The sequence below is a fragment of the Lytechinus variegatus genome, chromosome 7, assembly GCF_018143015.1.
Source record: "Lytechinus variegatus isolate NC3 chromosome 7, Lvar_3.0, whole genome shotgun sequence".
In the NCBI taxonomy this organism is placed as follows: domain Eukaryota; kingdom Metazoa; phylum Echinodermata; class Echinoidea; order Temnopleuroida; family Toxopneustidae; genus Lytechinus; species Lytechinus variegatus.
This window is the reverse complement of record NC_054746.1, coordinates 2183744-2202825: the sequence shown is the minus strand read 5'-3', so window position 1 is coordinate 2202825 and position 19082 is coordinate 2183744. Positions and strand designations below refer to the sequence as shown.

The 19082-nt window shown below is 34.9% G+C and overlaps 1 protein-coding gene across 1 annotated transcript in view; it reads left to right on the top strand.

Annotated features, from left to right (window-relative positions):
- Positions 1-18748, top strand: part of LOC121418043 (transcription factor IIIB 90 kDa subunit-like) — a 55388-nt gene extending 36640 nt beyond the window's left edge. The window contains exons 7-17 of the mRNA XM_041611744.1: positions 6210-6359; positions 7586-7679; positions 8386-8512; positions 9654-9750; positions 11668-12148; positions 13238-13301; positions 13934-14015; positions 14842-14906; positions 15795-16109; positions 16712-16937; positions 18702-18748. Coding sequence (XP_041467678.1) covers positions 6210-6359; positions 7586-7679; positions 8386-8512; positions 9654-9750; positions 11668-12148; positions 13238-13301; positions 13934-14015; positions 14842-14906; positions 15795-16109; positions 16712-16937; positions 18702-18748 — 1748 coding nt within the window. The remainder of the gene's footprint in view (positions 1-6209; positions 6360-7585; positions 7680-8385; positions 8513-9653; positions 9751-11667; positions 12149-13237; positions 13302-13933; positions 14016-14841; positions 14907-15794; positions 16110-16711; positions 16938-18701) is intronic.
- Positions 18749-19082: the final 334 nt, after the last annotated feature.

The window sequence follows — 19082 nt, the reverse complement described above, 5'->3', positions numbered from 1 at the left end:
ATCCTAAAGGGTAAAGGCATATATTTTCTTGGAGCTACCGGCCGTTTATTTAAACTAAAAGAACAGGAAATAATCGCTTTCATGGCAGGACGTGGATTTTTTTTGCGGGGGGGGGGGGCAAGACGCATATTTTTTTGACGGAAATCGAAAACGAGGGGGCGAATCACTGATCTGTTAGTTTGGCGAAACGACCGAGCATGTCATGGGGGCGCTTGAAGAATTTCGTGCACACTTTTAGTGAATTCGTGAAAGTGGTTAGTAAAAAAAAAAAATGAGTTTTTGAAATTTGTTGGGGAGGGGGGCAGTTGCCCCATTTCCCCGCTGCATACGGCCGTGATCGTTTTCACAATAATTGCTCTGAAGTCGAAAAAAAAGTAATGTTGATTGAAATACACTCATCCCGACCGGACCTTTAATGGTATAGCTGCCTCCATTGGGTGAAATAAAGCTCGTTGAAGAAAAGATAATATTCTTCAATTGATTTACAAAGAATGAAAGTAATTGTATACATGTAATGGGAAAGTCCCTTAACCTTCCTTCCAGAAATAAGAGGAGTATCTCCCGTTGTTGTTTTTTAAATCATAGAGGTAAAAAAAAGAGAGGACAGGATAATACCACTTTCCCCCAAGCACTATGCAAAGGAAGTGCTCTCATGTCTTTCCTGTATGGTAATGGTATACTATCTTTACACCGAAGTGGAAATACCACTATAAAAACGAATAAGCAAAGATAATGATTATTACAGTCTTTCTCAAAATCCCCACACTTCCCGCGCTTTGTATTCATCGCTGATATGATGTTGTAAGAAGGATGTCGCATGAAACGAATAGATGATTATCTTCGAACAAAGATCCGGGCCCGGTCTTACAAAAAGATAAGATAATCATACTCCATTGTTATTGATCCAAATTGTATAGTTAAGCGTTAGGATCAATCGCAATTTGAGTTTGATTTAAATCTATTGCAACTCTTTTTGAGACAGGGCCCATTGCAAGGTTATAAGGTATTGTGAGGTTTTCTTGTGTACCTTATTTCAGTCATCTACTCCACTCGCCCTTGAAGTGTCCCCGCCCCAAAAAGGAAAAGAGAAATACCGATCCTTTGTTTTTTTAGGGTAATATTGCTTCAAGTGAGAGTGATTATCTTTCTGTTCCTCGTCCACGTATTGAGTTTTTTTTTAAATAACCCTTGTTCCAAAATTATTCAACGTACTTGATCTTGATGCATTCATTGCGATTGATCCACTATCATTGTTTATTTATTTATCATTATAATTCAATTTCTTAACAAAAATAATTTTTATTAAGATATTCAAAATTTATTTACTTGACGAATGGATTGGTTTTTCAGAAAATTCGTATTCTAAACTTGACAACTTTTATTGTCATTGCACATTTTCAGTTGTCGCAGTTATATAGGACATTTACAATATTATTACAGGGCTTAAAAAGGGACCATAGACAAGAAATATTTCTTGCTTCGATCTCAGATCTAACTTGAAACCTATATTTTTAATGTTTGTGCCAGCCTAAATAGTGTCTAATAAGTTCTACTTTTTATAAGGGTTATACCCTTTCTGTAAATTGGCACTGTGTTGAAATTTGTATTTGCCCCTGTTTTTTTTTCTTGCAAATGCGCATCGGTCGTGCATGCCCCCTTTCCCATAAAACAATGGGGACGACTGTGCTCCGATTTTTTCACGCGTCCATTCGCGGCCTATCGTACATTACCGCCAAAACGGACGTTTTGTTTATTTATGATTACATCACATGCCATATCCAATTAAGAGAAAGGTAAAGTTTCAGAAAGATCGAATATCAACTCAATATAGTCACTTCGAACTCATTATTGGTGTCATAGAAGACAATGAACAATTGCTAGGTTGATTAAACTTTTCGAACGAAACGAAAAACACCGGGGAAAAACAACCTTCGGTAAACACTTCCCGTTGTCCATTACCTCGCCGCCCAAACGGAGTTTTCAATAAATATAATCCTGTCCATGACGACATCGAAATCGCTTCCGATTTCAATCCCATCATTACCTTCTTGAGTTCATCGATTATTTCATTAACTAAAGATCTCATTGAGCGCCATTGAATAGAATTATTAGGGATACCGTTGGATGTGGATTAGGGGGATGTGGTTTCTCATTTAGGTGCGTTTGTCTGTTTCCGCGTTGTACTCCTTGGTGTTTGTGTAGAAGTTTGAACAGGTGAATTGGCTTACCATTAGTCGATTTGCTCTAGTCTCGATGTCCTGTTAATCATGGACCCTAATGACTTAAAGTAAATTCATGTTTAGTTGGACATTGTCTCTGAAATGTCCACACATAATGCACTTGGTTCTACCTCCATGGTTTTAGTGACCACAATTGCCCGTTTATATTTGTCGCCCATTCCCCGTTGCCTCGATCGTGGCGCCGACTACATGAAGGGGCATGATGCTAACGCGAAACCAAAAACAAACTCGCAAATCTGGCGAAGAGAGAGCGATAAAACAAAGGCTCTGAGTATTTTTCCCTTCTCGTAGGATATTCACTTTATCATGATTTAAATAAAAAATATTTTGCATTTTCAAAGATTGGCTATCAGAAAGAAAACACATCGTTGCATTAGCTATTCCCGTTTTAAAAGATCTCATGAACGAGCCGTGAACGACGAGATCAGAATCTCTTATACATCCCAAACACATGTAGCTGTGAGTTTGATCGCACATTGCAAGGGCATTACAAATTTCACTTTCTATATTTTAAAGCATTTTTTCATAGCAAAGTGAGACTATAGGCGCCACTTTTCCGGCGGCGGCGGAAACATTGAAATCTTAACCAAGGTTACGTTTTTGCAATGTCATCGTAACTGGACCTACATAGTTCATGAAATATAATAATAATAATAATAATGAAGTTTTGATATATAGCGCATTTCAAACATGTGAGGACTCTCAATGCGTTTTACAGAAATGCAAGTTTCAGGTCACATGACCAAGGTCAAAGGTCATTTAGGGTCAATGAGCTTTAACCAGGTTTGGGGGATCAACATCGAAATGTTAAGTTTTAGAAGTTTCATAACTTAGAAAGTTTATGGACCTAGTTCATGGCACTTGGACAAATGGGTAATCAAGTATTTCTGAACATCCTGCCTGAGTTTTCAGGTCATATGACCAAGGTCAAAGGTCATTTAAGGTCAATAAAATTTTCCCATGTTGAGGGTTTTTGATGAATTGCCATAATTAACTTGAACATTAATGGATATAGTTTATTAAACTTGGACATAAGGGTGATTAAGTGATCATCTTGCACAAGTCTTAGGTCACATGATGAAGGTCAAGAGTCATTTAGAGGCATAATCAAAATTATTCAATAGTTATTTTTAAAGTCAGCACTGGTTCTATATTGAATCTCGTAATTCATGCGACACTGCAAGAGGCGTTCCACATGTTAGTCTTTAGAATAGCCCTGAACTGAATTGCCTTATTGGCGCTTTAGTTCAATTTACATGTTTAAGTTTACTTTACATTACTTGTTTACATTATGTTTCATTTAAGTAGAAATATTTATCAACAATTGCAAATTAAGCCATGGTAGCAATATAGGGCAATAAATCATAGAAAAAATAATGAGCAAAGTATTTCCTAAGTTTTGCGAGTGCTCACAAGACTTGGCTCATACATCAATTGGTTTTAGAGTGAAATATGCATTGTTGCCATGGTAACTGCACGTTGCAATAATAATTAATCATGGTAAAATCTTGCAAATAACTCTCTATTTTTGCCCAATCCTCATTTAATTGGTACACACATTGGTCTTGGAGTAAAGGATGTGCAAGACACATTCGTTTGTACAGTGCGTATCAAAAAAAACGGGACAGATTTGAAAAGTCTATAAAATTTTTGTTTCAAATTATGATCTCTAAATTTTGGTGTCAATACATGCTCTGGAGTCTTATCCTTCAAATGCCATTAAAATAATTTAGTTTCGTTCATGCTTGAGCGAACACGGAATGTTTTTGTCTGGGGTAAAAAAGGAGGCTTGCGCCAAAATGGCATAAAATGATAAATATGATGGTCGGACTTCTTGCTAATCAGCAGACTTCCTCTTAACCTTTTCATAATCTTTGCCATAATTTTCGAATTGTGCGGTCAAAATTCATTTCCAAGTCTACTTATTTGCTTGAATGGTTCTGTTCCTTTTTAATATGTTCTCTTTTAGCTTTGAATATTCCTCCTTTAGGCAAGAACATTATTTTTTAACCAAAGTATGGGAAAGCGTGTTTTGCTTTTCAAATCCTTTCATTGTGTGCTACAAAGGTTATGGTGCCTTTGGACAGTGGCATACTGAGGGTGGGGTTAGGGGTGCCCCCCCCCCAATAAAAGATATGACCAAGCAAAAAAAGTGGAAAAGAAAATACCAGAAAACATAGAAAGTGAAATATGATATCATTATGTCAAACTCACAAGATTGGATATTTTAATAAAAAAGTGGAAATTTTTGCTTGCTGGCTTCACAACTTTTCAATACATTTTACCTGATCTGCCATATCTTGCTCCTTCAAAATTGACCCAATACACCATTGCCATTGAAAGACATGAATCCTTTCCTGTTTGTCCTGTCAAGCACATAATTAAACTTGGTGAAGGATTCAATAACCCCTTGAAAATAGGTGTCTTTTATAGGTACCATAGCATAATTTGTTTCACCTTATAATTATTGAAGGTACCATAACATAATTTGTTTCACATAATAAAAGGATTTGAATAATTACAAATTCTCCCAATAATATGCAAATCTTCCTACTTGGGTTGACAAAAAGTCTCTTCTTTTCTTAAGTATGAAGGAAAATTCAAGGGTAAAAGAAGTTTAAATGAAAAACAATATAATTCAGGTAAATAAATAACTTTGTAAATGAAATTAGACAGCAGAATTCGAAAATTATGGCAAAGATAATGAAAAGATTAAGAGGAAGTCTGCTGATTAGCCAAAGTCTAATCATCAAATTTCTCATTTCTGCCATTTTGGCGCAAGCCGCTTTTTGAACCCCCGACAAAAACGCCCCGTGTTCGCTCAAGCATGAACAAAATTTATTTTTTTAAATGGCATTTCAAAGATAAGATCTTAGAGCATCTATTAACATCAAAATATAGAGATCATAATTTGAAACAAAAATTTTGTAGACTTTTCAAATCTGTCCCGTTTTTTTTGATACGCACTGTATATGTCTGGTACTGTGTTGCCATGGTAAATTCATATTATGAGCATAATAAATCGAGAATATACCTTGCGGAGCGAACTACTTCCTCAGTTTTTTCCCCAATACTCGGTCATGAGACATGGAGTGATGATGTGTTGCGAGTTGCCATGGAAATGACATACATTACATGAGTTAAAAATCTTATGAAGTGAACTGCTTGCACTGTTTTTGCCCAATCTTCATTTTTCTTGGAGAGAAGCTGTGCAAAAAGATTTTTTATATGTGTCTGGTACTGTGTTTCCATGATAAATGTATATTATGCCATTAATAAATTAGGAAAACTCTTGTGGAGTGAACTGCTTCCTCAGGTTTTGCCCAATGCTCATTAGACTTGGTATACCAGTTGGTCTTGGAATTAAGACGTGCAAGTCACATGTTTTTGTTGGGAACTATGTTGCTATGCGAACAATATATCAGAAATAATAATAATAGGGATAAATGCAATATTATTTTTTAAATGTTCCTCACAAAAGTACTGTTGTGAAAGGATATGAGTATAGTAATAAAGATACAAATGAAATAACTGAAGGTTTCCATGGCAAAGAAGAACGAGTGTTGAGGTTTTTCACCATGTATTCTTTGTGGGCATGTGTTGGTCTTGGATGATGCGATTGAAAAGAAATGTGAATGTTAGAAAATTGTTCTATAAGTTTATGATTTATTGTGTAAGAGAAATCATGTTTATGAATGTCTTTTCAGTTATGCAGCTCAGCTATAATCAAAGCTGCCAAGTAGTACTAATTTTTCAGTAATTTGTACTAAGAAATAAAAAATGAGGATACTGATGGTTTCATGTAAATTAATGATTTCTAAAATTTCAGTTTTATGTGCTGTCCTTTATGGTATTTCTTTGAAAATACTGCTTTCCTACTGATTTTCAGCTTTAAAAATACTGAAATGTTCTTTTTCAGGTTGGCAGGTCTGTATAATTTTTTCATCCATGTCTTGTTATTCTCTGCAGATCCCTGTTTATTCATCCAGAGGTTTGCCCACAAGCTTGAGTTCAGTGACAAGACGGACGTGGTGTGTGAGACGGCTTTGAGGCTAGTAGCCAGGATGAAGCGAGACTGGATTCATATGGGAAGGAGACCATCAGGTTTATGTGGTGCAGGTAGGTCAAACGGTTACACTTCGTAATTCCGAAGGTTCATAATTCCGAAGGTTCTTTATTCCGAAGGTTCGTAATTCCAAAACATGTAAATTGCCTATACCTCGATGTTCGTGAAAACGAAAAAGGGTTCGTTAATCTGAACATTTGAAGGTTTGTTAGTCCGAAAACGAAATGAGGTTCGTTTCGTAAGTCCGAAAACGAAATGAACAACGTACCTCATTTGTTTTCGGATAAATGAACCTTCGGAACAACAAACCTTATTTCGCTTTTGGATTAACAGACCTTCGGAACAACGAACCTTATTTCGCTTTCGGATTAACAAACCTTCGGAATATCAGAAACTTCGGAATAACGAAGCTTCGGAATTACGAATGTATACGGGTGAAACTTGGTCTAATGCAAGGGGAGCGTTCCCCTTTGATTTTTCAAGTAGTGGAGAATAACAAAAGAGAAAAAGACAGAAAAGAGGGAAAAACAGGAAAGATAGATGAAAGACAAGCAAACAGAATCAAACAACATAACAAAAAAAAAATTAATTGAAATAAGTTGTAAAATAAGAAGTTGATGATATATTAAATGACAAGTCCACCCCAACAAAAGTTGACTTGAATAAAAAGAGAAAAATCCAACAACCAGAACACTGAAAATATAATGAAAATCAGTTGTAAAATAAGAAAGTTATGACATTTTTAAGTTTTGCTTAATTTTACGGAACAGTTCGGTATGCATGTGAGGAAGACTGATGACATCATTCACACTCACTATTTCTTTTGTATTTTATTATTTGAAATATGAAATATTCTAATTTTCTCCATGTTGTCCTGTGAAAGAAAGTTGTATTTCTCCCTGAACATGTGAATTACCATTATTTAACATTTTAAGGTTCAGTCAAGTTGGCCCTTATAGTTGAATCTGCAAAAAAATTTAATATTACATAAGTCAAACAATAAAAAAGAAAAGAAATATTGAGTGAGGGACATCACTGATTCTCTCATTTGCATGTTACTAAATAGTAAAATAACTATTTTGTGAACAATAAGCGAAACTTTAAAATGTCACAACTTTCTTGTTTTACATCCGATTTTGATGAAATTTTCAGCATTATGCTTGTCTGATTTTTCTCTGTTGATTTAAATCAAAAATTTTCTGGGGTGGAGTTGACCTTTAAATTTCAGGTTTTAGTAGTAGACCTGTTCACTCATATTATGCTACTTCTTTCATTACAGCTCTGCTGGTTGCGGCGAGAATGCACAATTTCCACAGGACCCAAAGAGACGTCATCAAAGTGGTCAAAGTCTGTGATGCTACTCTCAGAAAAAGGTGAATTTACGAGCAAACAGCACACTGTTTTTCTCTTCTGTCACAGGTGCATCATCATAACTTTAAAGTAAACCACAGAAAAATTATGTATTCAATGATGTTGGGAGTAGATCATGAAAGTAGCGCCCCCCAAAAATGGATTCTTAATTAGGATTAAAGATTATGAAAAAATTTGACTGATCAACATAATACATTTTAACTGAGACTATGACTGTTGGATCAAACTCCTAGAGACTACATTTTATCGACATATTATTTTTTTCATTACCAATTTGCAATGCTACCTTTGTTTAAACTTTTTCATTTTGCATTAACAAATATATTCCATAAGATAATCTATAATTCTAAACTTGTAAGATAAATCATATTTACCGACGTTGAGGGGAACATCAAATATATTGTCCTCAACTGAATCATATTGACCAGAGTCTTGAGATGAGTATCAATTTGCGTAGATCAATATGATGCATTTCTACGCATTCTCAGATGCCCTGATGTAAGACCTTGGACAAGTCAAAGTTATACCTTGTTTCGTATCTGCATGCAAACTCAGTACACGCCAAAAGACCAAGTAAAATTAAAATGATATACCCAACTCACTACCAATATTCATGAAGACTAGCTAGGCAATACAGTCTTGTAAAGGACCAGCTCAGATGTCTTGTACAGGTAATAATAAATCATCTTTTTAATCCTTTTTCTGAAGGTTATCTGAGTTTGAAGAGACACCGTCTGGCAAGTTGACCATCGATGAGTTTCATAAGATTGATTTAGAGGAAGAGCAGGATCCGCCGTCATTCAAAAGAGGAAGAAGAAATGCTAAACTTGCCCAGGTTTGTACTTTTCAACCATGGAAAAAAACATTACACGAGGGCTCAAGCGATTTTACCCTTGAATCGCTCAAAAGAGCCCTGGAAATTCCACAATTTTCTGCAATGTTAAAGCTTCTCCAATTTAGGCATTAGGATGTGAAAAGTAGCCCCCCTTAAATAAAAAAAAACATAATTTTTTTCCTGCTTTCAACATCATTAACCATTACAGTTCACCCTTACTTTACATAAAGGTTTGTTTCAATAAAAGCAAAAACAAAAAGAAATTTTGCTGATGTGGTTTACGGTACACCATGTGGAGTGTTATAGAACAGTGGATAGAAGAAGAGAAGAAGTGGATAGGTGAGAAAGTGGAGATTTGAGAGTAGAGTATTCTTTCTTGAAAATAGTCCTGAAAAGGACTGTAAACCAGAAGGAATGTTGAGTGAGAACAGCTTGAGTATTAGAGCTGATGAGGAGGTGCTGGCTTGAGTCGGCGAGTAGAGATGATGAGTAGTAGAGAGACTCGACGTTTCGGACAGGTTGACTGTCCGTCTTCTCTTCTTCTATCCACTGTTTCTATAACACTCCACATGGTGTACCGTAAACCACATCAGCAATTGTACATGCCACCATGCAAACCTTCAAACAACCAAAAAGAAATTTATTAGCGAAGTTTTGGCAAAAATCTGTTGAAGAATAACAAAGTCATGGATTTTTAAAGTTCTGATTTATGTGATGGCACAAGCGAGTAGCTGCCCGATCAGTATCCATTTGCTCTTCTTGGTAAGGATACAAATTTTTAAATACACTTTCTGTATGTTATTATATTATTAATAAGGAACAAGGAAATTTTACTTCTTCGATAGGGATAAGGGCTTAAGTGGTAGTCATATATACTTTACAAACTAATGATACCACAAGCAATCTTTCATTTATGAATATTTAATCATAAAGAAAAATCAATGCATTTAACATTCATAAACTGCCTTGATCTGCACCAGAGTTGGATTTATGTCAAATTCTAATTTTCTGCAATGTGAAAAATATCAATATGTTCTCATATTATAATTGTATTTATGTTTATGCAGTATTTTTGCAATGTAGAAATATATGAATTTCTTCTCAGTATTATATAAATTATATTTCTGACATTGTATCATAGTTAGAAGAGCTTAGCAAGAAACAGGTGCTTGAATTAGAAGGAGAGATTACAACCATACAGAATGAAATTGAAAGTGCTCTTCATAAAAAACCAACAGGTGAGTCAGTATTACTCAAGATATGGTATCTTTGATGCATCCAACTTTTGAAAGAAGTAGTCTGCATTTGAAACTGTTTGTGGTCTAGTGGTTATGACTCTTGTCTTTCAATCTGTGGGATATGGGTTCGGTTTCAAGCCATGGAGTGTTTTCCTTCATGAAGAACTTCATCCACACTGTGCTGCCCTCAGTTCAGGTGAGGTACATGGGTATCCGGCAGGATTAATTCTTTGAGTGCAATGAGCATCGGAACTAAGCATCAGCTAGAGCTAAAGCCAAGATAATAATAGTTGCGATTTCGTATCTGGAATGTGTGCTTATATATCTAGTTATTATTTTGTTACTACGTTTATAATGTGTGGGGATTAATCTTCAATCTTTGAAAATTACGCATTTGTTAAGTCCAAAGTTTCTGCACTAAAATGATTTAGCCTGTCCATGAATATTAAACTCAACAGGGAAAATTCTGTAACAATATCAATCTTCTCTCATTGAAATAAGTATTTCAACGCATATTGCATTTGATTATGTGATTTGTGGAAGAAAAAGTGAATTAAGCCTTTCTTTGAAAAGAAAAAAAGGTATTTCAATTTTCTTTAAAACAAGGGTACTTTGCTTTCTCTAAAAGTTTAAAAGAGGATTTTTTTATGTGTACTACAATGGAAATGATAATAACCAGTAACCTGAAACACTGAATATCAGATTCTTCAAAATTTTGAACGGGAATTTTTTTTTTTGGGGGGGAGGTTATAAATGTGTTTTAAAAGTCTATCGTCCTGAAAAAGGAAGATATGATATGGTCATTGCTTTGATTGGAAAGATTCCCAGAATGACAGGAAAAAGTGAAAGTGATAAACCTTGATTTCAGGAGTATTGACAGGAAGGAAGAGATTAACCTTTGGTTGTTGCTTTTGTTTAAAGCAAAGAACCTGTCACTGTGGCATACAATGATTTCATTAGGTCTTTAAATAAAGGTTAATTGTCATCATATGTGGAGCGTTGTGGCCCGGCAGAGACATTTTTTTTGGCATCACCAATTTTTCCAAAGGGTAGATAGCTCTGAAATTTTATTCATTTCATTACAACATATTTTTCAGGTGTAGCCTGAAGAATTTGATGGTCATTTTATTGGATTCTGTTTGAAAAAAATTTACAGATTGTAACCACTATAGGTATTTATCTTTAATACAGATTCATTTAGTGACATGAGAAACAAGGTATAATATTTGGTTTGGCAATGATAACTTTGGTAGTCACAAAATCATTTCCCATGATTTGTTCTCTGTTTAATGTACAGCAATTGATCTTTTTTTACAAAATCTTACCTACAACCTAATCTGACAAATAGGAATGTTAATAACTTATGACATACATAACTATTGAAAAATACCTGAAGGTCATCAATGTATCAGATATTCTGGCTGATAGATTAGTAAGACTTTTTGTGTCGATTAAGTTTTTGGAATGAAAAATAAAGTATATTTACTTTTATTTGTATATTGATTTGCATCAATAATAGCTCCATGTTTACATCACATTATGTTTATAATAATATGGATAATATTATAGGTTATTTTTATTGTATCCACCTTATTAGGGTGCCAAGGCACCCCCATATTACTCCGGCTAAGCTCAGCTACCACTTTCGGTGCTCATAGCTTATTTCAGGAATTCTTTCCAATTACCTCACTTAGGTTGAGTGTAGCATGATTTGGATAATATATGTAATTATATTCTTTGTCAAATTGATGATGGAAAACATTCAGAATTCATTTTGAACTTTATATTTTTATGGAATGATATATGTATATCATATCCCATGTTCAGTCTCGTTGGCTAAGACCGTAAATTGTCCAGATGAACTCATTATTCGTATTTGCATCTTTATTTCAACCCCCTCCCTCAAATCATTTCCAGATGCGACATCGTCGTTAGGAAGAATACCCGAAGATAACCAGAGCAATGCCGATGATGTTGAAAATGCAGAAAACGTTGAACTTCTAAAACGCTTGGAAGATGACAGCGTGAGACCTCTGGTGGAAGAGGAAGTGAGGTCGCATAAACAGTCGCAAGTTGCGAGTGAAAAAACTGAAAATGGAGACTGTGCATCGACATCAAAAAGTGATGAGAATAAAGGCGTTGATACTGGAGGTGGAGGGGAACCAGGAGGGGGAGAGGGTGGAGGAGAGAGTAAAGTAGGAGATGGAGAAAGTGCAGCAGGAGCAGGGGGTGACAGTACTTCAAAAGAGAAATCCTTACCCACAGACGATGTAATCGATACCCTGCTTGGTGAACCAACTGTATGGAGCAGTGGAGACAAGGGGCTGAGGCCGTCGGCGTTATCGTTAGGACTGGAAAACATCATCAAAGAGGCTGCCATTCCAGAAGAAAAAAGTAGGTTTTGTCCACTGCTGGATTTATTAATCTTAATTTTGAAAAGTTAAATGAATGTACTTGGATTCAGCAAATTAGTCTATTAACTTGATACTTCGGATTTCAGGACACAGAAATGTCATTTCATGTTGATTTGATCAAAAAGTACTTTCTCTGCCAATGTTTTTCAAAAGAATGTTGTGTTTCATGTTTTGCTTACAATGCCACATTTTGGTTTTCAGTTTCATGTATGTGTCTTTGTTTTTATGAATGTAAAGAACATATTATACAGTATTTCAGTTTCACGCATAGTAACCTGTAGGTGTTATGTGTCTATTAAGAACTGTAATGTTTATTATTATTATTATTAAAGGACAAGTCCACCCCAACAAAAACTTGATTTGAATAAAAAGAGAAAAATTCAACAAGCATAACACTGAAAATTTCATCAAAATCGGATGTAAAATGAGAAAGTTATGGCATTTTAAAGTTTCCTTATTTTCAACAAAATAGTTATATGAACGAGCCAGTTACATCCAAATGAGAGAGTTGATGACCTCACTCACTCACTATTTCTTTTGTATTTCATTATATGAAATATAAAATTTGATTCAAACCAACATTTTTCTGAGGTGGACTTGACCTTTAATTATTATTATTATTATAATATTATTATCATTATTATTATACACTATTATGATGTTTATTCATATAGGTGCATTAAGTAAAATCATTTCAGCTGGGTAGAATTTCCAAGTTTACCGTTCTTGAAATCTGTAATTTCAAGTATGGGTAGCCACATGTGACAAAACCCAATGTTATTTTTATCTGTCTTCATTAATTTTCCTTTGTATCACATTCTTTGAGAATCAAGAAATATATTTTACTTTTAATACCCAGACTGAGTTTTAGAAGCAGAGTACCAAAAATGATGAAAAATCAGTCATCTTTGGCGTGTTCCGTGAAGAATTTCAGAATTACATGATAGTTACCATCATGGCAAAGGCTTTGTCACTCTACTGTTTAATAGATGTTTGTGTCATTTGGGACTTCAAATGATTTAATTTGTTGACATGTAAACCAGAACTTATTTTTTTTCTCGTTGAATTGAAAGGTCCGTTGAGAATGATGATGGAGAGCTGGATTTGACAGGGATAAATGATCAGGAAATAGATGCAGTAAGTAATCATTTATCTTAATAAATCTCTTCTGAACTTAGTCATGTATACTCTTGGGTGTTAAATTTCAATGTTAGATATTTGAATGAAGCTCACTCTGAATAATGAAGTACATACATCCATTGCAGATAAACATTTAATAAAGCGAAACTTTTTCTGTCGTAAAGTAGATGCATGTATTACAAGTACTTTATTTTTCATGTTCATGACGATTGAGTCATCTAAATTCAATCATGCATATGTTTTATAACAGCTCAACAAAAGTAACGACACATTAATGTATCTCTGTACTAGAGAAAAATGTTACGTCTATTATGTTCTATTGGAGTGAATGTCTGGGTCCATTTCAGGGAAATTGTCAGCACTGACAGTTTGTCATTATCTGACAGTTACTACAGTAACAATCAGATAACAAATATTGATGGAATGCCACCCTGATTTGGTCTATAATTTTGCACTTCGTAAATTTTGTGTTATATCTACTTCTTCTGTAGTATCAATAACATGCCATTGGAAAATATGATTTTACATTAATTAGATTTCAATATTGATTAAATGATATTGATTCATGTTTCTATGCTAGTCTTTTATCTCCATAATGTATACATTCCATTCTTATAAATATTTATCAGTTTATTCTGAGTGAAAAAGAAGTGACTATAAAAACCAATCTCTGGATGAAGGAGAATGGAGAATACATGAAACAAATGGAAGGTAACTCAGATTTAAACATTTGATTTTTTTGTTTTTACTATTTATTTTGATATTCCTGGGCCCTGTCTTTCAAAGAGTTACGATTGATCCTATCAATAGCAACTATGAAAAGCCAGCAAAGTCAACCGATAAAATGCATGTTTGTTCAGAAGATTTTCTAGATATGAATGTATATCCATGAATTCACTGATCTCTTGACAATTTGGTGTGTTCTCCTTTGTTTAAAAAGGACATTTTGCAAATTTCCTGAAATTATGACACTGATGGATTTCCATATAGTTACAATTGATTGGATCAATCATGACTCTTTGTAAGACGGGCCCCTGACATATGAGATATGCTTTGAAATTGTATATATCCTTTTGATACATACTACCTAATGCTGACAGGCACAATGAATTAATGGCATATTGATACTTTCTTCTGCTCAAATTTTATTCTGACAAGATTGTCTCTCAAATTATTTTTTGTTGTGAATAATGCCATTAATAGAAATACAATAACTAGATGCATGCCACTAATCAGAAATTTTGAAATAAAAGAAAATGATATTCAGGGATCAGTTATTTCTATCCTTTAGCTAGTTTGCATTCTTACTTTTTTTTCTCTATGGCTATGCTAATATTTGTCTTACACTGTAAAGCGCATAGAGAGGTTTTTCTATTATGTGCTTAATAAATTAATCTTTATTATTATGGATAGGCTTTTTAGATCTTCTTTTCTTCACAGGTGTAAAATTAAAGATGTATTTGATTTGATAATTGTCGGTAAAGAAAAATTGAAATCAAAGATGTACCGTACCTGTATTTAATTTCATTATTTTCAGAAAAGGAGAAGAGATTACAAAAAGAGCGAGAAGAACAAGGACTGAAGCCTGATCAGCCAAAGAAGGTGAGATTGATGTTGATGTTTTTTCTTTTTACAACTGCATGTGTGAGATGAAGTATAAGTATAGATAACAATATTAAGAAAAATAGTTCATTAATACCTGTCAGAAAATTTTATCTGATGTGTATTTTTTCTTATAGGAAGAATAATGTGGATGCCTCAATGAAACTACATTGCTTTATCTACATTTTTATCTTAGTTTTTCTTATAGCATGTAGAAACGTATCGTGATATGTGCTTCATAAGTTGGTCTATTGTTATTACTATATGAAATATATGGAGGATACTTTATCCCACTTTCATTACTTACTTTATCCACAATTGTAATCTTACTATTTCTTTTAGCACCTAGAAACATTTTGTGAAAAGCACATTTTATATTTGGGTGTATCATTATTTTTATTACTGTATTAATGCCCACCCCCTTTTGTTTTTTTTTGTATTTCTATTGTATTATATTGCCTTAGGTACTTTTACAACATTTGTGATATATTGTAAGGTCGGCCGTTATAAGGGTATTTCCTTTCTGGCTGCTTCCTGCCATGCATCATTTTATTTATTGTACCAATGTAAATATTGTATTTTATGTATGTGTATTATATTATTGTATTTTAATGCTTGGGTTAAATAAATTGAATTGAATAAATATATGGAGGAAAGCTCACTGCACATTCATTCATTACTTTATCCACATTGCTATCTTACTATTTTTTTTAGCAGCTAGAAACATATTGTGATACATGCTTTATAAGTTTAGTATATCAATGTTATTATTGTAGGAAACATATGGAGGAAACCTTGCATCCACATTGCTAGTTTACTATTTCATAGCACCTAGAATCATATACGCTTTATATCCTTATACTCTATATATGTTCATTGCTGTTACAGAAGAGGAAAAGCACAAAGAGGCCCCCCATCCAGGCCAACACTGCCGGCGAGGCAATCGAGAAGCTCATTGTCGAGAAGAAAATATCAAGCAAGATAAACTACGATGTCCTGAGAGATCTCACCCAGCCTAGCCAAGCCAATAAACCTACCCCACCCTCAAAACCAGCAGAGACCCCACCCCCAGTGAACCTTGGCACCCCATTCAGGGCGGGAGGAGGTACGGGACAGGGGGGCCAGTTGATGAGGGCAGGGAGTCTGGGTGGGGTGAAGCGACCCAGGCCAACCGTTACACCTACAAGGCCGACTGTCAGAGAGGTGGGTGAACTGATGTGTTTATTTGTATGCTGAATCTATTCTGATATTATTTATTTTGAAACTTGGAGCTTTTTAAGGAAAAATATGAAATAAGAATTATAAACAGAAACTGTCCTTGTAATGGGTTGGCCTCATACGAGGTTTCTTCCTTCTTAGCCATTACCGTCCTCTCTTTAATTCATTTGACGTCCACTATTACGCATTATCTGTATAGTTTGTCTTGAGGAGAAACAAATGAAACTTGAAACTTCACGTTTTTGTGTGTTCAGATCGAGTTTTCTGTTTTAAGTACATGTCACTTGTGCTAAAATATTCTTTTTAATGCTAGGAGATAGTTTTCATGAATATTGACTTTGAAATAGGTAAGTTTTCATGAATATTGACTTTGAAATAAGGTAATACTTAGATCTCAGCTCACTACTCTGTAGTGAATTTGAACACAACATAATTTGATTTCTACTAAGATAGCTTTTTTGATATATGCTTTAAAACTGAAATTCACGTGCACAAATTCATAAGATAACTTTGACTTTTAAAATATCATATATAATTACATTATTGTCATTTGATTAAGATTGTCTTCATTTGGATCTTTCATTCAGGGACCTACTCAGAAAGCTGTAAAACTGGAGACCAAAGAAGAGAAAAATCCAAACCCCTTCACCATCGCGCAGCCTAAAGCCCCCGATGACATAGTGGTAGAGTCCGGCCCTGTACAGTACCATGCAGAGGACGGAATCCACCATGATGATGAAGGGGAGGACGAGTATTATGATGAGGAAGATGAGGATCATCTCCAAAGTGCTGCTCAGTTGATGGGACATAGAGGTAGGTCAAATAAATTGTGAAATGCATATTTGGCTGCCATTTATCTGTACCTCTGTTAATTTTCTCATGTATGAATCCCAATGCTGCTTAATCAAATCGTAAAGTAACATACATAAAACAATGGCGTTTAGATAAGATAAATCTGATGCAATCAATGATTGAAAAGGTCAATGATTTTTAAAATTGCATACTGTAAAAACCTGTGTGCTATCAATATGATTGAGCGACTATTAGACTGTTCATTTATCAATTACAACTTTGTTTAAAGTACATTTTTGTATCACCTGCGAAGCAGAGTGAGACTATAGGCGCCGCTTTTCCGACGGCGGCGGCGGCGGCGGCGGCGGCGGCGACGGCGGCGGCGGCGGCGTCAACATCAAATCTTAACCTGAGGTTAAGTTTTTGAAATGACATCATAACTTAGAAAGTATATGGACCTAGTTCATGAAACTTGGCCATATGGTTAATCAAGTATTACTGAACATCCTATTAAAGTTTCATGTCACATGACCAAGGTCAAAGGTCATTTAGGGTCAATGAACTTAGACCATGTTGGAGGAATCAACATTGAAATCTTAACCTGAGGTTAAGTTTTTGAAATGTCATCATAACTTAGAAAATATATGGACCTAGTTCATGAAACTTGGACATAAGGTTAATCAAGTATCACTGAACATCCTGCATGAGTTTCACGTCACATGACCAAGGTCAAAGGTCATTTAGGGTCAATGAACTTTGGCCGAATTGGGGATATCTGTTGAATTCCCATCATAACTTTGAAAGTTTATGGATCTGATTCATGAAACTTGAACATAATAGTAATCAAGCATCACTGAATATTTTGTGCAAGTTTCAGGTCTCATGATTAAGGTCAAAGGTCATTTAGGGTCAATGAACTTTGGCCAAATCGAGGGTATCTGTTGAATTACCATCATAACTTTGAAAGTTTATTAGTCTAGTTCATTAAACTTGGACATATGAGTAATCAAATATCACTGAACATCCTGTGCGCATTTCAGGTCACATGACCAAGGTCAAAGGTCAATGAACTTTGGCCGAAGTGGGTGTATCAGTTGAATTACCATCAAAACTTTGAAAGTTTATGGATCTGATTCATGAAACTTGTACATAAGAGTAATCAAGTATCACTGAACATCCTGTGCGAGTTTCAGGTCACATGATCAAGGTCAAAGGTCATGTAAGGTCAATGAACTTTGGCCATGTTGGGGTTTTTTGTTGAATAACCATCATATCTCTGTAAGTTTATTGGTCTAGTTCATAAAAAGTGGACATAAGAGTAACCATGTATCACTGAACATCTTGTGCGAGTTAGAGTAGTATTCAAAGTCAGCACTGCTGCTATATTGAACCGCGTGATGCAGGTGAGACGGCCAGAGGCATTCCACTTGTTCTTGAAGCAACTGCAAATGATGGATGATCACCAAATGAACTATGAAAACTCCTGGGGGTGTTTCACAAAGATTTAAGTATGACTTAAAATTCGCACTTAAATACCGAGTTGCGTACAGTATAAAAGGCTTGACCGCATTGGTCAGATCATGTGAGGACGCGCACTATTGCCTATCTATCAATAAGATCATGCATTGCATATGATGTACGCGTCGGCATTTAAGTGCGAATAAAGTCATACTTAAATCTTTGTGAAACACCCCCAGTTCTTTTCATCTTATGTGAAGTGCATACATAACTGCAATAACCTCAATTTTAAATTCTTTTTTTTTTCTTCTCATTTATCATCTACAGGTGATGATGATTATCAAGACAACTATGATATGGATGACCTGGAGTAGTTGCTGTGGTACAGCCTCAGTTTTTGACATACCTCTGATATCCCGACACATTTCCATTGCTGGATAAGAAAGACAAAACCAACTTTGTTGAGTAAAGGAGAGGGAGGATGAGGAGGAGGAGGATTTTGAAGAGAAGGGGAAGGAGAATGAGAGGTAGAAGAAATCTACATTAACACCTTGCACTCTGTGTGAATTTGATGTATTCTAAAAGGAACTGGAACTCACAAAGTTTGTTTCCAAAAAAGATGTTACTTGCTACTGACCAGCAATAAAACTGAAAATGTTTTCAGCCATGATGAGTACTACCACACAAAAACATTTGTCCTTGGTTTTG